General features: G+C 42.1%; 1 protein-coding gene across 8 annotated transcripts in view; it reads right to left on the bottom strand.

Moving 5' to 3' along the window:
• Nucleotides 1-371: 371 nt before the first annotated feature.
• The window catches only part of LOC146987689 (solute carrier family 12 member 5-like), a 225551-nt gene continuing 206595 nt past the window's right edge, over nt 372-19327 (bottom strand). For 2 of the 8 annotated variants that reach the window (XM_085777011.1, XM_085777016.1), the window contains exons 7-26: nt 18307-18554; nt 17673-17884; nt 15963-16130; nt 15644-15742; nt 13849-13906; nt 13579-13753; nt 13329-13447; nt 12920-13018; nt 12682-12801; nt 11255-11359; nt 10798-10966; nt 10495-10690; nt 8975-9144; nt 8735-8866; nt 8062-8169; nt 7404-7529; nt 6507-6739; nt 6316-6330; nt 5951-6084; nt 372-4018 (exon numbers count right to left, since the gene is read on the bottom strand). In XM_085777011.1, the coding sequence (XP_085633137.1) occupies nt 3927-4018; nt 5951-6084; nt 6316-6330; nt 6507-6739; nt 7404-7529; nt 8062-8169; nt 8735-8866; nt 8975-9144; nt 10495-10690; nt 10798-10966; nt 11255-11359; nt 12682-12801; nt 12920-13018; nt 13329-13447; nt 13579-13753; nt 13849-13906; nt 15644-15742; nt 15963-16130; nt 17673-17884; nt 18307-18554 (2778 nt within the window). In that variant the 3' untranslated portion in view covers nt 372-3926. Of the gene's footprint in view, nt 4019-5950; nt 6085-6315; nt 6331-6490; nt 6740-7403; nt 7530-8061; nt 8170-8734; nt 8867-8974; nt 9145-10494; nt 10691-10797; nt 10967-11254; nt 11360-12681; nt 12802-12919; nt 13019-13328; nt 13448-13578; nt 13754-13848; nt 13907-15643; nt 15743-15962; nt 16131-17672; nt 17885-18306; nt 18555-19327 lie in introns of those variants that run through there. The other 6 variants (XM_085777017.1, XM_085777019.1, XM_085777014.1 and 3 more) reach the window with 5 other exon arrangements.

Genomic DNA, 19327 nt, shown 5'->3' with positions numbered 1-19327 from the left:
CATGCGAAAATGTCAAGAAACTGCTCAAATGATGAGATGTAAACAAAAAGCAGCAGGTAGATCTCTGGGTGGCTGCAGTTCAAAACCACAGCACATAGTGGGATACAGTTTCTGTTTTCGGGTTGTAATACACTCAACGTGCCACCAGAGATCGCTGCAGGACAGAGTCCGACCAGACTCGCTGCAGACTGATCCCGTCACAGAGTGCCCCCCCCTCAGTGTAAAGTGCTTTGCTGTCTCAGCCACGTTTGGGATGAACACTAGATCATTATGGTCCATGAGACCTGGTGACAGACATTCTGATGAAATAAGTGACTGCCGACACCTCCGGTTGTTAGTAGAAAATCAAAACAAAGCCGTGACACAAATGAAAAAGTGTGAGAACAATATTGCACATAATCATACAAAACTCTAAGACTTTGTCCACAGTGATAGAACAGTGTACAACCAAAGACAACACTAGTAGGTTACAGTGTCTCTGAATTAAGTGACCCAATATTTACAAAGGTGAAATGACCATTCTCAAGGCCCATTCATACGCAAACTCAAAATCTCCTATTACGTTACATAAGACTACTTGAGCAAGATTGAAATATAACAAGTAACAATATAGTGAACTCATACTTTTTCTTATTTTTTGCAAGAGACTTGTTTTCAAGGTCTAGCCACGTCGTCCACTGTCTGACAAACGCTCGGCGAGAACATTTGACGACCCTCTTCCCTGCTCTGCACCTTGAACGTGTAAGTCATCACTACAGAAACCACTAAAACAAATATCGCCACATAGTACCATGCAAACAGCAATTATAAAACATTTATAATTCAATAAATAAATTCATTTCCAATAAACTTCTCCAATAAACATCAGATATCTTTTCTTTTGAATAAATTTAAAAGGCTCAGTTGATGCAGGCAATGTTGTGGAGACAATCCCAAAATAGCCATGTTCTTCAAAAACGTATGTGAGCGCTAAACAACCCCCTTCGTCAGAGTTAAGTGTGACAAGCTTGATAAAGAAAATCTTCACTTGGCACCCCAAAATCTTTGAAAATTAGGAGTGGCGGCTTCTTAAGTATCACAGGTGTCAAAGGTAGCTAGGTGTTAAAAATTTGCAAACAGTAAAGTTTTTAGCAGAGAATCCAGAAATATCAATCTTGAAACATATTTTGGTATTTTTCTTGAAGTAAACAATGTTAAATTAATCATCTGTTACCTTAAAATTGGTTCACTTTACTCATGGGATTAAATATGATAATAATCGCGAGAGCATTTGTTTTTAAAAAGAGAATAAAAGGGTGAAGGATTTGCTCTCAGTCGTAATATTGCATCAAGGTATTCAGTATAGTTTTCTAATAAAACAGAAAGCTAACCCTGTCCAGAGATCACAGGCCAAATGTTTACAGGTACAGCCTCGTCTTGTTAGACAACCACAACCACTGATATGTATGTCTATACCCTTTTTTACTGGATCTTTAATGTTGCTTTAGTCATCTCTATTTACAGTACAAATAAAACTATAGATACTAGCAGCATTCACAACATATGGTCCAACATTCAAGCAACACTAAAAACATTTAATACTGCTTTTAAATAGTTCTAGAAACTTATTTGTTTTGCTTTCCTATATTGTATATACTGTATATATATACGCTTTTGTTTATATTCATATTTCTACTACAAGTGCAACTGACCAAAAACTGTTTTCTTCAAGAAATGAAACAGAAACAATCAAAGTAAAGTGACAGCTGTCCTTGGTCAGAGTGAGATGATTCTGGATTTTATAAGACTTACGAAATCTACATATACAAAATATATGTGTAAAAAAATAAATAACATGAATCACATGAGTCCAGATTTCAGCTATTGCACATTCCTTCCAAGATGCACTTTTTTTTTTTTTTTTAACGTAAATATTATTTTGCTCACAAGTCATTCAGTCAGGGACGTGTGTGGCTCAAATCGTAGCCAATCTAGAGGATATAAAATCTCACTGGAGAGTCTACTGCATAGAGTTCAGTCTTGTGGACAAAGTGAGTTTCCTAGCTACAGAAGCCGTTGTCCTCTCTGTTTATTTAGACTTAGACCCCTAAACAACCACTAGACAGATGTTCACACCCCCACCTCTGTAAGAGCTGATATGCCTACCTGCACAGCTGGGGTTTGGGTAGTTTAACAGGAGTCTGAACATCTGTTTGTTCCGTGGTCTATAGGGTTGACTTTCCAACTACGGTGTCATCACCTTTTATGTAGACGCCTCTCTTGTTTTGTTTCTTTAACACACTTTGTTCTCTCTGATTTAATCAATAGAATTTTGTTCAGTATGTATTTGAAAAATACTTTTAATATGGCACATTTAATGTATCTAAATTTGGCAAAGCAACAATATATCTTTGAGTGACAATCAAAATGATATACAACTATTTCATCAATATGTGTAACTTCTATCTATAAACATAAATACATATTTGTTATCTAGATGAAAAAATAACATTTAGTATTTTTTTTTTCTTAATTCAATGATCTTGATGAATTCATCAAAATTTAACTTTTTGCACAGTGGTGGACAGTGCAGGTGCAGTGCTTGTCGAGATTACAATGACGGTTATCATAGTGACAGGAGCCTATGTCATCCAATAAATAAATCCGATAAATAAATGCATTTTTTAAAAAAACAAAATGTTTTTCTCTCCACTAGAAGCTTTTTAGTATGTCACAAAAATACTACACTCATACTGAACAACGCGCCAGAGCTTGTACATTATTTACAGTGATCCACACGAGGGTCGAGGGGTGCTGGCAATGATAATCTCCTCGAGGGGGGGGGGGTTGTTGTACTGTCTCCCCACTCCACTGTCACACCAGCCTTCTGGTAGGAAACGCACTATTCACAGTTTAATTACGTGTCAATCTCTAAAAACTAAGCTAGCCTTGTTGTGTGTTTTTTTTTTTTTTGGCACTAACAGTGGCCACGGGGATGGACAGCCACTAATAGATGAGTTTAAAGGAGGACGGAAAGAGAGACACTGATGGCAGGAACAGAACGAGTGCATTAAAAAAACACACACACACACACACAGCTATAAGGATCTCATGCTCAGGAGTGATCAGGTTAAAGATAATACTGCAGGTTTGATCCACGTGCTGTTTTCAGTCGTCTTGCGAGGTGGATGTGAGTTTCACAGTTCATACTCAACTCTTACTTCTCTTTCGTCTTTCAGCTGGTGGTCCTGACTGTGGACAGCAGTGTCTTTTGCCTTGAAAGATAAATCGCATCAAAGACGACAGGCTGGAACGCTGCGGGAGGCGTCTGATCACCGTGCGGGGAACTAAACAGACAAACCTACACTGAGCTCATTTCAGCAGGCTCTCCTTCTTTCTGAGCAGAAGCCGCGTCTATGCCACATTTGTATTCAAAAGAAAAACAGAGCCAGAAGAATCTGTGGAGACTAAAACAAAGACGGACATACATACATGCATGTGTGCCTACACCTCAGCTAACAACCCACACCCACCACCACCACCTCCTCCTCCTCTGTACCGAGTCACTCCGACTCAGTGTGAGTTACTACAGTAGAATACAGACTGGCAAACGAAAAAGAAATGTCTCTTTTAGAACAAATCTACACAGCGTCTAAGTCAGTCTAGAGCCTACGATAGATATAGTAGCTTATGAGACTAAAATGAAAGGTTTAGTAGCCGAGCATGTGATGCTGCCCGTTGGTCTGCTGGGGATGGAGCAGGAGGAGAGGTGCTGAAGCTGAGCTGAGCTATTGGTTGAGTGTGAGAGGACGACCTTACAGAAAGAAACGGTAAGGGGCGACGTGATGATGAAGCAGCGTTGATGAGAGGGCGGGAGTGTGGGTGACGCAGGAACGGGGCTGAAGGAAGGGCGGAGAGGGGAGTGGGGGAGGAGGGGGGCTGCTCTTTCAGGAGTAGATGGTGATGACCTCACGGCCGCCTCCGCGAACCAGGAGGACCCGGTTGAGACCCTCAGTGAGAACCTCGAGGAACTCCATGTCTGAGAGAGAGGCGTTAAAGAAACTAGAAGAAACAAATGCAACACAAACATCAATCACAAACAAATGTACTACCTCTCATTTCATTTTTAGCACAACTCCCAACAAGAAATCGTGTTCCGGTCTCTGCATTGTTGCACTCCATCCCATTTACTCACCTCTCACAGCTGATTCAAACCCCAACAACACTTATGAGCACTACAACACTTGACTTGAGCACTGTAGCACTTTATCACGCTGTATTGTCTTTGGTTTCGTTGTGTTTCTCAATCCATCTCTTAGTACAACTCCATCAAGAAACCCTGCTCTGGTCTTTGCACTGCTGCACCTCCATCTCATCTATCCATCCCTGACAGTTCATCTCACACAATTTTTTTTGTGTGTGTATTACTGTCTATCTGTTGTTTTTGTTTTTAGTAGTGTCATGTTAATTGTCTCTTATTTAGTGTCATTGTCTGCTGGTTTCTGTTTGGATACGTTCTATCCTTGCGCTGATTTGAATGGCTTTTAACATCTTGCCGGAGGACTACAGTTGAAAAACACTGGCACTTTTACAGACATGTTTATTAATGTGCACTGTCCTCTCCAAATAAATAAATCACACAGCAAGTGACTCTCGGTTCATGAAATAATAACTTTAAACGAGAATCAACATTTTTGTATTAACAGTGGATCACTGACTCCACTTTTATGTTATTATGAGAAATGAAAGAGAGAGTTTTGGTTTTCACAGAATAACTTCACTTGGTTTTGGTTCAGTTTGGGGATTTTCAGCTTTACGTTAGACAACAGCTTAAGAATCACATATTTCCCACAGGTGTAAGGAAACAAACTAATAGGAGATTGAATAACATTCAATGTTTGGTCAAAACCCACTGACTCCAAATGGATAATAATGTTGTTCCATGTCTAAATACACAACTGTGTGTAAAAAAAAGTTCATCATTTAAACATAAAAGCTGGTAATAATACAGTATTATATAGTTCAGTTTGGTTTACTCATTAAGTTTTGTTTAGTCATCCCATTTTTATTTTTATTTTCAGTTTTATTACTATTATTGGAAGGTTTACATCTATATACTACATCTTTTTTTCATCTTCATCCTATTTTGTATGTTTTTTTTTTCTTTTTATTGTTGGCCTTTTTTAAATTTGTTGTAGTGTGCCTTCTCTTTCTTCCTTTCTCTCTCTGCAGTCCACATTCAGGGTTTTATTCAGCATTTTTCAAACTCACCTTTTTGTGCTGCTTTGAAAAAGGCTCCTGTTTTCTGTCTCTTCAGTGTTTATTCTGCATTAGTGGTAACAGTATTCCTTCTTTATCAGATATTATTAGTCAGTGGTAATTTGGATTCTTGTGGTCTAGAGTTGCAGTAAACAGCATTTGCAGAACAATTTTACAACTAATTTGCGGCTGCATTAACTAACTGATGTTTCAGCTACACAGAGGCAGCAGAAACACTCTGTAAACAACATAGACATACTGACATACTCTGACTCGCTGAGTTTATTTGAATTAAAATTCAGTGTGTGAAAGAATAATGAAAAAGAACTGTATGTCTCCTGGTAGCAAATCACTGGTTTTGCAATTTTTTTCCCTGTAACTACCTTATCATTTATTGCTTAAACGCGAAATACAACTTCTATTCCTGGAGTTAGAAAGAGTCTGGAGTCTTAAAGTGAAGTTGATTCTAGCTAAGCATTATTGGACCAACTGATTAATCCAGGTGTGTCTGACCATTGTTGTGATGTCAGACACACCTGGATTAATCTGTTGGTCCAATAATGTAAGACAGGAAATAAAGGAGCTGGCTTATTTCAGGAAGTAGTGGAGCTGTGCATAAAGCCCATTGTGAACAACTCTGGCATGTGACCTAGTGGTCTAGTGTGTTTGAGGCTCCCCTCTATGAACCTACGTCTCTCAGGGTGAAGGATACAGTTCTCGTCACCTGTCCGGTTCTTGGGCGGTCCAGGCATGTTGAGGAGGACTAGCTTGGCCTCTGAGGACTTTTTGATGATAACTTCATTCAGCCGGAGCGCTGTGTGCATACGTCGCACATTGAACTGGTTCCTGAGAAAAAAAACAAATCCAAAAAGAAAAGAGCTCATGGTCAAGCTGAATCACAATGATTAGGCTCAGATATATGACATTTTAAAGAGTGGCACATGATACCAAGCTGGTTAGAGGTGACAGATGCTCATTCACACATAACTTTTCCATCCTTATCTGGTTGTGAGACCAACTTGGTCAATATGAGATGTGAATGGACTGAATGTGGTTTATAGGAACTTCAATACTTACAGGTTCTCCCACTCACTGCAGCGTGGTAAGAAGAGAAACACATGAGTATCAGTGCTAAAGTAGAATTTCAACAAGCAACTTTCAAAACCTTCAACAGACTCTGGAGACTTGCGGTTCTTTGTCAGGAACAAGAAGGTCGTAGTTCACCTTTCCAACATGTTAAGGGTCACGGAACAATTCAAAGCACTCACGGCTTCATGTTGAAGATGTCTTTGATGCCCTCTGGTGTGGCTGCACCCGGCGGCTTGGTGGGCTCCCCGTCACACTTCTCAGTCCAGGTCATCTGGATCTGATCCCCGGGGCTCTGAGCCCCCTCTGCGGGGGTCAGCGGGGTGGCCGGGGTGGCCGGGCTGGTCGGGGTGGTGATGTCGTGGATGAGCTGGACCTGAGTAGGGGCGGAAACAGGGGGAGAGGCCGACTTTGACTATGAGACGAGAGGAAAAGAGGACGGATGTGGATTTACATGTACATTACATGGAAGGTTGAAAGAGTAACAGTTGAGGTGGAAATGTAGGAATGTAGGTTAAGTCACAGAGAGCGACAGCGTGTGAGAGAGGGAGAGGAAGAGAGAAGTGTTATTAAGAGCGTGGTGTTGTATCCTTCTGTACATTACCTGCTGTCTTTGTTAGTAACAAGAGCTGTTAAAGCAGTCAATCTATAAGAGGACCAGGACGACATCACATCAACAGAAAACTGAAAATACCAGAGAGGGGACGATACTGTCTCAACCTCACTCTTTAAGCTCAGTGTTAGGATGTAGATTGCAAAAGGGCAACATTTTGGAAAAAAAATGCATTTTAGCTGAAAAGACCGATACAATCACTATCATTACCCCTGTTTCCAATCTTCATGCTACGCTAAGCCAACAAGTAGTTGTTTCCTGTACCGATATCGGTGAGTAACACATTTCCCAAAATGTTAAATTACTCCTTTAAATCATTGAGGGTGTTTTGTCTGAGTCTGTTCTATATCGCCTCACTCAATTTGGACATTTCTTCCCTTCCTGTCATCATGTGTTTACTCACATGGATGCACAGAAACTTAACACAAACAGGTCAGTGCTTCCCTCCTGGAAGAGCTGCTCCTACCTCTTCCTCAGGCTTCTCCTCCTTGCTGGCGGCCGGCGGATCCTCTGTCACGCTCAGCTGGGTGGTCACAGCGGCCGGGTTCTTACGGCGGATAGACCCGCGAGACGAATCAGTGATGCTCTGGATCTGTCATGACACAGATGAGAGAAAAGAAAGAGAGGTGATCAGCCAAGATGTTTTTCATTCAGTGTTTATGAAAAGCAAAACAAGTTGGTAGCATATTTTTAAAAGATATTTGTTTACTGCACATTAGCAACAACTGATTTAGATAAAGTAAACGTGAGAATAATTAGATTCTATTGACTTTGAGGACCAAGCAGTTCAACAAAGAACATGAGGGAGGTAGTGATGTAAGACTGAGATCAATATCCTTTATTTTCCATGTCTGTCAGAACACCATCACGTTGCTACGCACAAGAGCAAAGCAGTGTCTGTCGTCAGCAGTGATAGAGAGGGTAAATATGGTGTCCCACTGTTCCAATTTGAGCGGAGATATGCTTTTGTCTGGAGGGTTTCATGTGTCATGTTGAGTCAAATCAAGTTGAGTCACAGCAAGTTGGCCCATCAAGTCGAGACGTTCCTGAGCACATTTTGGAGTTCAACAACAACAAACAGCAAAACTTTGACAGAGACTCTTTATTTTATTTTATTTTTTTACCTCTCTCTCACGCTCAGTCTTGGTCAGGTTGATCTGTTTAAGCATCTGTGACCGCTGCTCCATCACCAGGGTCTTCTCGTAAGTGTAGGCCGAGATGTCGCTGTCGTGCTGTGATGACATTTAAAAGACAATTCTGTTTCATACATTTCACACATACACAGTCCTTTATACGACATACTGTCTGACCAATTTGTTTATTTCTGTTCTAAATGGCCACATTGGATGAGGGATCAATAACCTGCTGTCACAGAGAGGGGTAAGAAAAGCCTGAGATAATGGAGCGTACTTTCGGTCTTTGCTTTTGCCCTTGGAAAGTGACAAAGGTAATTCTGGGAATAATAAACAGCTTGAGAGATCCAATTCATTTCATGCTCAGTTTTCCAGCTGCGCACATCTGGCCACTCGTTGCCTTAAATGGGTTTGAATTGTTGATTTTGGAGAGTTACAAAACACAGACAGCCAGAATTTTAACCTTGGACAGGTGCTGTGGAAGTGGGTTTGAGACAAACTGACACATACTATCCGTATATGTCATCACTGACAGTAAAATGTTTTATAAATGTATCTTTCTATAAATGTTTTACTAGCTACAATATGGAGAGGCTACGGTATAATTGTTGTTACTGTCAGATATTGAAAAAAAAAAATTCAATCTGGTCCTGAGACAACTCACCATTTCTACAACTTCCACCATAGCGTCAATACGGAGGTGATACAGGAATGTGGTCAGGTCCTTTTTCATCTGGATGCTGTTGTCGTCCAACTGGGCCACGGTGAAGATGCGCATCTTGCACTTCCTCCAAACCTGAGAAGCAAAACACACCATGCCTGAGAAACATGTATCTTTACAATTCCATTGATTCTGACTCCTGTCGCTTTGTCTTTTGTTGCAGCGATGACTAGGAGTTGGTACCTTGTGCTGGCGGAGAAGGAAGGGCAGCAGCATCAGCATGCCTCCATCATGGACGATCCACCACACGTCGATGTGACCCTCAGTGAAGCGTTCGCCATTGGACGGGAAGGCTGTGATGTTCTTGGGGACGAGCAGAGCCAGGTGAGCGGCTGTGGTTTCTCGGACCAACTCTGTCGTACACAAAGACAGACGCAGCGAGACAGGAGGAGCGTGAGCTGTGCTGCATCTACAAACTTTCCATAATAGTTTCTAAGTTGTTTTGAACTCCTATAAGTTTTTGGGGGTCCACATCAACAACAGGCTGGACTGGAAGGACAACACAGATGCTGCATACAGGAAGGGACAGAGCCGTATGTACTTCCTGCGGAGGCTCAGGTCCTTTAACGTGTGTAGCAAACTGTTGGCCACTTTTTATCAATCCATGGTGGCCAGTGTGTTGTTCTTCGCTGTGGTGTGCTGGGGTGGAGGCATCAAGGAGGGAGAGAAGAACAGGATCAACAAGCTGGTGAGGAAGGCCAGCAGTGTGGTGGGCCACAAACTGGACAGTCTGGAGGCAGTGGCGGAGAGGAGGATAAAGGTCAAGATCAACAACATCCTGGAGAACCCCTCCCACCCCCTCTACGAGGAGCTATGGTTGAGGGGGAGCACCTTCAGCCAGAGACTGACTCTCCCCAGGTGCAGAACAGAGCGGTTTAGGCGCTCCTTTCTTCCCACAGCCATTAGACTGTTCAATAGTGCTTGAGCGTGAGCACACACGCACACATGCACGAACACACACAGAGAGATCCAAGCACTTTATTAACTCATAAGCCTTTTTTTTTTTTTTTCCTACTTATTTTATTTATTAGTGATAGGTTACCTTTTTGTGTGCCTGTCTTGTATCTGTTGCTGCTGTGACAATGTGAATTTCCCCCTTGGGGGATTAATAAAGTTTTATTCTATTCTATTCTATTCTATTCTATTCTATTCTATTCTATCTATTGATACAGCTGACACTGATTAGATTAAATTTCATTACCGGGAAGTTTCTCTTTTCAGATTTTGTGTCACTGATGAATAATTCTGCTGTGCATTAGTAAATCCTCTTCTTTTTTTTAAGTATATTTTTGGGGCTTTTTATTGCCTTTAATTGACAGCACAGTCGAGAGAAAGACAGGAAATGGGGAGGCAAAGAGGGGGAATGACATGCAGGAAAGGGCTGCCCGATGCGGGAGTAAATCCTCTTCTGATTAAATATATTCTTCTTTCTTTTCTTTTTTTTTTAACATTGTACAGTTTGATCAAGAATGATCTTTTGACAGTTTCCCTCAAGCAAGACATTAAAAACCAGGATGAGCTAGTCAAAGCCAGAGATAGTCGGGATTTTGTCTTTCTGATTCTACAGCAGCATAGATGCCAGCCAAAAAAAAGAGCTTGAAATCTGCAGGTGAGCACCAGTCCAACCTCAAAACCCTCCTTAAAACAGATTTTAGTCTTTTTGCATGAAGTTATCAGTTTGTTCTTGTTCCCCAGTGACTCACCGATGAAGTTTCTCCAGGTCTGGTGCTCGTCTCCCTGCTTCCAGTTGCGGGGCCAGGACACCAACACGGCATTGTGTTTCAGGCCTCCCAGTCCACTGGCCTGGACCAGGTGGGACGTAGCATCACGCAGGTTTGAGGACACGGTCACTTGACAGAAGCCTTTCACCTTCTCTGTCTCCATCAGTTTATGCAGTGCCTACAAAGGAACGACAGAAACGGTAACTGAACCAAGATGCAGATAACAAGTGTAGTGGACTGAAAAAATAAAAATTATATGAATGATAGTAGTTAAAGGCTCCCTACCTGCTCTGCACGCTGGACCTGGTCGTAGTTCTCGAGGTACGTGCCCTCCAGAGCTGTGCCAACGATGGTGAGACCTTTTCCTGCCTTCAGCTGGTTGGTCAGAGAAAGCAGACGAGGCTGCTCCACGTTCTGCTCGCCGTCTGTGCTGACCAGCACGAGCAACTGAGGCCTAACGAGAGATAAGAGCAGAGGGAAGAACATGTGAAAATACAGTGCAGGAAAAAAGTAGAGGGACATGATAGGGAGGGACAAGAAGGACAGTGAAGACTGAAATAAAGGTTTGAAGAAAGAAGTGGCCCAGTAAAAGTCCTGGTAGGGAAAGAGAGACAGAGAGATGACGAGAGAAGTTCACGTGTTACTATGAATTAACAAACACAGAATCACAAATGAGAAAACAGCTGAACATGTTCATATCTGTGTGATACAACAACACAACTTGTGATTTGGTGCGTCATACCTCCAGTTCTTGGTGTGCGGGGGACCTTCCTCCAGCCGCATGAGAGCGAAACGTGCAGCGCTCAGAGAAAGACCTCGTATCCCATCACCCCACTCTTTCTCGGCACTGAAACACAGACAGCATCGATCAGCAGTCGTCACTCAAAACATGAACAACAGTTCTGCAGCTTCACTCAGGATTTAAAAAGGGACAGTGATACAATCAGCACACTGAAGCAGATCTACTTTCAGATGACGGTTTGACATAATGCAGAGTGATAGAGGATTGGACATCGCTGGTAAATGTCAAGTTAACATGAAGTCTCTCAGCACAGGGAATCGCAGCCCTTAAACACACTAGTGTGCATGAAGAAATACAGAACGTAGGCTACTACTCCATTATAAGCATGGATGGATGACTGAAGGGACCAGGGGTCTGGCCTCCCCGAGCTAGTACCAACATTTACTATTGGAAAGTTACTGAGCTCAGTTATTTTCTTGCATTATTTATTTCACAACTATCAGCAATTCATGATGAACTAACTGCTAAATCATTATCAGATTATTTCTAGAATAATTTTCTAAGAGAAAATAGTGGGAACTACAGGTGCTGAAAATAATAATACATTTTTTCAATGTTAATTTCTCTAAAGTAAAAAAAAAAAATACAGATGCAACATCCAAGGTTCATCCAGAGATTCATTTTTCCTACAAAGGACATTGAATTTCTTAGTGTGGCATGTTATATTGCTCAAGATAGTTCCTAACAGTTCAATGAGTTCAGTTAAAAACTTCCGGTTAACCTTTTCTTTGCTCCTAATGCCAATCTGAGTATCTTTTTTTTTTGGCTTTTTGCCTTTATTTGATAGTACACAGTGAGATAGACAGGAAAGGGGGAGTCAGAGAGAGGGGGGAATGACATGCAGGAAAGGGCTGCCCGACATGGGACTCGAACCGGGGACGCCTGCGATGAGGACTGTAGTTAGACTGTATTGTGAACTAATACTACATTTCTTTGGCAGTTTTTGAACCTCAGAGCCCTCCAGAACCTGCTAAATCTCACTGAAGAAAAGCAACACAACAGCAAAGAGATGCAAAAAAGATGGAAACAGAAACAAAGCAGCTACAAAAAGACAAATAACTATGGCAAACATTCAAACAATATACATAAAGAGATGCAAAAAAAAGGTCAATGACAACAGTGTTATTGTCATTATTGTTAATAATACAGTAAGTAGGTTGTTCTGTATAACACATGATGTCTAGGGTTTCACATGACGAGAGACAAACAGTGGAGCCAAAGAATAAAACAATCTTCCTCTCAAACCCCCTGAACAAAAGTGATTGATGGTGTGGACTTTGAAACACACTTATTCAATACTGAATTCACACACACACGTCAACTAAAACCATGGCAGCCGACCTCTCTTAAGGTTGCACTCCACTCACCCTGCGAACTCGATATACTTGTAGATAGAGCCGGCAATCACCATGGCGACAATGGCGTAGTACCAGGAGCAGAGGAACATGAGAGTGAGACACAAGCTCATCCCCAGAAAGGACAGAGCCCTGTATGTATGGAGAGACAGAGAGACACAGGCAGACAAACACAGTTGAGCTGAGAACTGATTTAAATGCAGAAATGTAAATGCGGCCTTGTTTTTGTCTTAGTAGCTGCTGAACTGACCAGTGGTAGAACTTGAAGCGAGGTCTCCAGTTTGGAGTCCTCAGCAGCGTCTGCAGGGCGCAGGCCAGGTTCACAAACATGTAGCACATCAGGAAAAACCTGCAGGACGCACACAAGTAGAGGTACTCATCCTTACACAAAGCTCTTCTCGTGTCCTGTGACGTGAAAGTTATTTCACTTAACACGGTCCAAGAGGTTTGCTGTCTCAGTATCTGTCACATTTCCTGGTATTTATGTGTATTACCAAAGCAGAAAAGTGGTCTGCCCTTTTGTGTGATGAGCTAAATCCTGAGCCCATAAAATCTGGCATTTGCATCGTTTAAGGAATCGTGGGGGAGTAGCTGCTCTAAAATCTCCTGCTGGTGCCTCTGAAAAATGACAGCGAATGTGAGTTTGTTTCAGTGCTCACATGGAGAGGATGGGCGCCACTGCATCAAGGGAGGCGATGAGGATGCCGCTCTCGCAGATACAAGCCGTCAGCAGCAGCGACCATGTGGGCTCTCCGTTGGCCTTCCCGTGGCCGAAGATCTGCAGGGACGACACAGACAACACACTGACTCCACTGCTATTTTAAAACAAGTGTGTGAAGTGATTCCTGCTGTCATCAGAAAGGAGGGCAACAGCATGTATATGACATACAGATGGGCAGACAGACTCACCCGAAGGGCGGGCACGATGCTATCCTTGGCGATGGCCTGCATGAGACGAGGGGCTCCCGTCAGACTCTGCAGCCCGGCGCCGCAGGTCGAGAAAAAGGAGCCAATCACGATCACCCACGGTGACGGCCAAGCTAACGTGCCAATCACCAAGTTCCCGTGCACTCCCTCCCCGAACCTAAAGGAGCATGCAGAATGTTGCTTGCCGTTTCCAATGCATGTAAAGTGGATTTTGTTGTGTAGTTTGTCTGAGCTAAACAAGAGCAGACTTACTTGTCTCTGAGGACAACGCCCTCGATGCAGGCACCAAACAGAATCACACTGGACATGTCTGAACAGTTACACATCAGGAAAGTTTTCTCATAAAGGCCAGTGCTGCGTTTTCATAATGTTTGTTTAGGCAGCTTTAATATTCTACAATAAAACCTGAGTAGTGATTAATGGGACTTTATGATAACAATTATAAACCGTTGCTTTGAAGAGGCACTTAATGGTCTAATAAATCAATTAACTGTGTTAGCTGGGAACAGACATCAATCGATTTTGTTTAGGATAATATCTGATAGATCAGTGACATGGTAACTAATATCCTTCTGCTTTATTAACTTCTGAATGCACAGGCAGCCCAATGATGCGATTAGAAGTGCTAATCAAATTTGGCCAGACCCTCAAGCTGATTACTATAAGATATATCGAAGACATTCAGCATGGCTGCTTCGGAAGGAGATCATTGTAATCACCAATGGCTCCTATGTTGGAGTAGATGTGCTGCAGCTAAATAATTATTCAGATGGTAATAAAGGACATACACATCTTCAATTTAAAACTCTCTGAAACACTGTCATTATCCCACACAGTTTAAAGGTGTTCACAAATGGCCGTTTGTCCTGTTTGTCGCGCCTCCTTCCATGAGTTTTCACGAGTTTACCCGAGTAAGGAAAACGAATTTGATTGGTCGTTATCGAGCGGGCGGGATATTCAATGTTTGGGGCGAGACCGAGCTCGTAGTGTGTGTGTGTGTGTGTGTGTCAGACGTTTGATTGACGGATGACGGATCCAGTATCAGTGGCTGATGAATCCTGAGCAATGTGACATAATTTGTGTGCCTGCATTATCCAATGCGGAAAAAAAAAACAGATTTACTCCAAAGTTCTGGCTACATCATCTGATAGATGAGTTATTACACTAATTTTATGACCCAGAGTGGAATCAAATTCATTTTTCTTTTCTGTACACCTTTAAGAACATGTATGGAAAGTTTATCCTACACTACACATCCTGCCTTTGTGCCTTAACCTTGAGTGGTAACAAATGAGCTTCAATTGAAACTGAGGCACCAAACAGATTGAGAAGTGGCATCATCAGGACTTTAGAAAACGTCCATGTGAGACAGAGACATACAGTACAGAAAGACAATGCATCACTGCTTGTCAGAATCAGACTGGTATTGTAGCAGTTCTGGTCTGTCACCGTTTAAAACGTTGACCTTTAATTAGGCTGCTCCCTGCAGGCCAATCAGTGTGTTTTTGTTGCGGCAGAGCAGAACACCACAGTGCATCGTCGCCTCGGGTCCAACCAAAATGCAGTGCTGCCTGACATATCTTCACTGAGCCTAAAATACCATTTGAGTGGATATCTGGCTGGAGCTGAAACTGTAATTTTAGATGTCTTGTATCAACAAGGTCAGAATTAGGTTTTTGAGGAGCATTAACAATCTGGGGGAGTTTGTTTCATTTCATTTCATTTCTTTATTTATTGAATTGGGACAGTGCACATTCATCAACACTGACGCATTAAGTACCAGTGTAAATGTGCCGGACTTAGCACAACTGCTAAATTTCAGCCGCAGTCCCAAGGCAGGTTTCTAAAAAACATAACACAGAATTTTATGTTGTTGATTTGTTGGACATGCAGATATTAGTACAGTTTCCTTCCTGGGCTGATGAACGGGAGATTAAAATACATAAGCTTACCTCAAAAAGTGACATTATTGCAGATCAGTTTTTTTTTTTTTTTGGTCTGTGCACCTATTCCTGTTATCCTGCAGGGGGCAGTAGTGAGAGGATACAGACTGTGGAGGTGGTGGTGATGGCTGCAATGGTTCCAATGGGGATTGACTTCTGGGCATCACGCAGGTCTCCGGAGCGGTTGGAGCCAGCCATGATCCCTGAGCAGACAGCCAAGAAGCAAACAATGAGATCAGAGGTTTATTCACATAAAAGCAAAGGGATCAGTTTGAACATGCGGATTCAGAGGAGTCTGATATTGAGGACAACAGCATTGTGATTTACTTTTTTACTCAGATATGTAAATGTCAGCATCTAGTTCCTAGAAGTAAAGTCAAACACACAAGAATTACAGTAGTTGGGAAGTGAAAAACAGATCACCTGTCACCGAGGGGAAGTAAATGCCAACGAGCAGCGTGAAGAAGCTGGTTATGTCGGCCAACACGTAGCGGTTAGCGTTCGTCAGAGGATCGTCTGGATCCTCCACTGAGTCCATGCCAGTCCTGGCGATCAGGTCTCCCTTCTCGTAATAGGTTCCAAACAGGTTCTCTGTTGTGGAGGAGAGGGAAGAACAGAAGAGACGAGTGTTACAATCACTTGCATGAGCTGCAGTCGGGCTGTTTCTGTTGTTGTCTCATCAAGCGACACATTTTGAAAACAGAGTGCCAAGACAAAGTATTCTCCTCCACTGAAGGTTTCACGTTTTACAGCACTGGAGTGGATGTGATGTGTTTTTTTTGTTTTACACTGTTCTATTTCAGTGGCACAGTTAGTGAGAGATTGTAAAAGCACTGACAGTTGTGTCCTCTTGGAGGAGGAGAGTGCTTGTGCAAACATGTCTTTTGTTCTCTCTAATGGTAATCAGTTCAGATCTGTATTTACTTTGACATTGAAGGGCATTTTTTCTCTTAATTAGCATCAACATGAAAACTTCCTTGAGGGGGGGGGGGGCATGAACACTTTTTGTTGGCAATGTATTAACCACAGGCTCTAATCGACAAATGTGAATCTTTGACATGGGCTTTCCTGTCACCGCAGCAACTAATACTTAGTAGGAGCAAGGTCAACCCAGCTCTGGACTTTCCTCTAGCTTTGTCTGCCCAGAGCTGAGAAACACATGTGCTGGTTTCACCTTCTCCTGCTTTGTCTTTGAGATCCTTCATCATTTTTTATTTTTCCTACAAAGGTTTCCACCAAAGAATTAACTTCTTGTTGCCTCAATGCACATAATAGATAATAGGCTAATGTCCTTTGTGTTTTTCCAGTGAAAGAAAATCAGTATGCCAACAAGGTCAAAAGTATTTTGCCCTTTAGCCCACATACCTCACCTGAGTCTGGAATCAAACACCGGATAACCTTCACCTGCAGGAGCGTTTTATCTACAAGCTCTCAGCTGCTGTGTCAACCAATCATTTGTCCCAATCTCCCATATTATCAGTGGCACACATTGCATGTTTATTCTTGTACATAAACAACAATGCATTCATTGAGATGCAAACAATAGCAGTTAATTATCTGTGCATTGTGTTCAGCTTGCTTTATGCCAAAAAATCTATTGCACAGTGATAAAAAAAAAAATTGGACCAACCACCACAGATGTCAAGAAGCAATTATCTGAGAATACATGGAGGCCCTTCTTTATTTATGTTGAGGACTTCAATTTAGCAGATGAGCTCATTTCTGTTACAAATACAGTTTCTGTATTTTTATTATTTTCTCTTTTTCTTTGAATTTGAATTTCTTTTTATTTTCTCTTTTTCTTGTCTTAACATGTCAAACTTGTTAAGACAAGTTTGACATGTTTTTTGTTTTTTTTTCACCACCAGGACAGCCACCAAAGCGTCCCATTCCTGTTTATGTGTGAATGTGGCTGAAGTATAGATTATATGTGAATACTAAACATTGTATTTCATGACGATAAAAATGTCATTAAATATCATGGCAAAAACAGTCATCCATCCATCCATCCATCCATCCATCCATCCATCCATCCATCCATCCATCCATCCATCCTCCTGGTGAATCAGAGAGATGAGATAAATATGTATTTAGTGTACAGTACATGTGTGTGGATGGTGTAGATGAACCAACCTGCCAGGATGCCGCTGGTGACTCCTGGGATGCCCTGGGCTCGCGTCACGTTGTTGTCAACAAAGTACTTGTCGCAGGTTGCATTGAGATAAGGCGAATCACAGAACATGCGCCACAGCTGGGTGGTGACTGTCCCATTAGCGGTCTCAATGGTCTTGGCACACACATCAAAGGTCTTCCACACCAAAGTGCGGTTCCCCAAGATACACACGCTGGAGAGAAGAAAGGAACAAAATGTCTGGTGAGTCTGGTTGTCGGCGATTTGCTTTGACTCTTTCAGTCATGATTCAAAATATTAAACAGCACAATATGTCACGTTCTGCCTGTGATTTCATTTGATTCAATTCAGCTCTTCAGATCAAATTAATTTGATTGAACAAAAATAAACCCCAAAATACTCTGTAAATTAATGTAATGTGATTTCTGATTTACACATAGGCCAATAACTGAATAACTTCAATAAAACAAAAACAAATAAGGTGCACTTTTATTCATTCCCAAGCTTTTAAATTAAATGAGATGGCTGTATAGCGTATAACAAATGTATCAGTGTGTGCATGTGGTCCTACAACTGGTGTGTGTTATTTCCCAGGTGTGAACGGCAGTGATCTGTTAGACTTTGCTGGCTGCTTACGGGAAGTCTGGAGCGTCGATTGCGGTCTTGATGACCCCGGCGTACACAGCCAAGATGGAGAGAATGACGCAGGCCAGAAACACCAGGGCCAACTTGTTGACATACTTCACGCCAACAAACACCACCGTGGCCATGGAGATCAAGAGGATGGTCCCGTACACACGCATGTTGTTAAGCAGGGCAGCCTCCGCCTCGGCGCCTTCCAGTCCCTCCAGGGGAAAGATGGCCGCTTTGGGACATATGTATATCTGAAGAAGAGAAATTACATTAGTGTTTCTTTACCTTTCTGTATCCAGGGACAGCACACCTGTACTTGTATCATAAAAGCTCCATACAATCTCATTGTTGCTTAAGGGCATCTTGGTGGTAGTTGTTTAGAGAGTGCAGGTGTTACTCATCCACTTTCCCTCCTCACTTTTCCCCAGTCTGTCTGGGGATATAAACTGGCAGATTTCAGGTCACAAGCCTGGTCCTCCAACTCATTGTTTACTGCTAAATTTAATAAATTTCACCCGGAGTAAAGGAATGAAAAGACGAAATATAATAAAAGGGAGGTGAGAAAGGCAGCGAGGGATGAGGTGAGTGAAGGGGACAACTCTGTGGAGTGTGAAAACATGTGAAGCTCACATTAACAGTCCTCTACTGGAGCTTGAAGCAGCACACATAATACTGACTGCTATTTTAATCCAGCTTAATTAAAGAACTAAAGCATGGTATTAATATTCAAAATTAACTGCCATTATTACACTGTTACTATGGGTCAATCTAAGAATAGTCCCATCATATATAAAACGGTAAACCCTTAATTAGCCTGTCAGGATCTGCCACCAGCTCCACATGATTCATGACGAGGCTGTTACATAATCACGGGAATTTCTCTCTCTTTATTTCAGATAATCATTTGGTCTCCACACAAACTGTTTAATCATCACACAGAGCAAAGACTACAGAGGAGAACAAGCGCGGCGGTGTGGCTCTGCTCGGTCATTTGGCTGGAGCAAGTGGTCTGATGCTAAGAACA

Source organism: Trachurus japonicus, chromosome 5 (genome assembly GCF_045865225.1).
Source record: "Trachurus japonicus isolate A0001 chromosome 5, Traja_1.0".
Lineage (NCBI taxonomy): Eukaryota > Metazoa > Chordata > Actinopteri > Carangiformes > Carangidae > Trachurus > Trachurus japonicus.
Note: the sequence above shows the minus strand (reverse complement) of the source record. Positions and strands in the feature narration are given on the sequence as shown.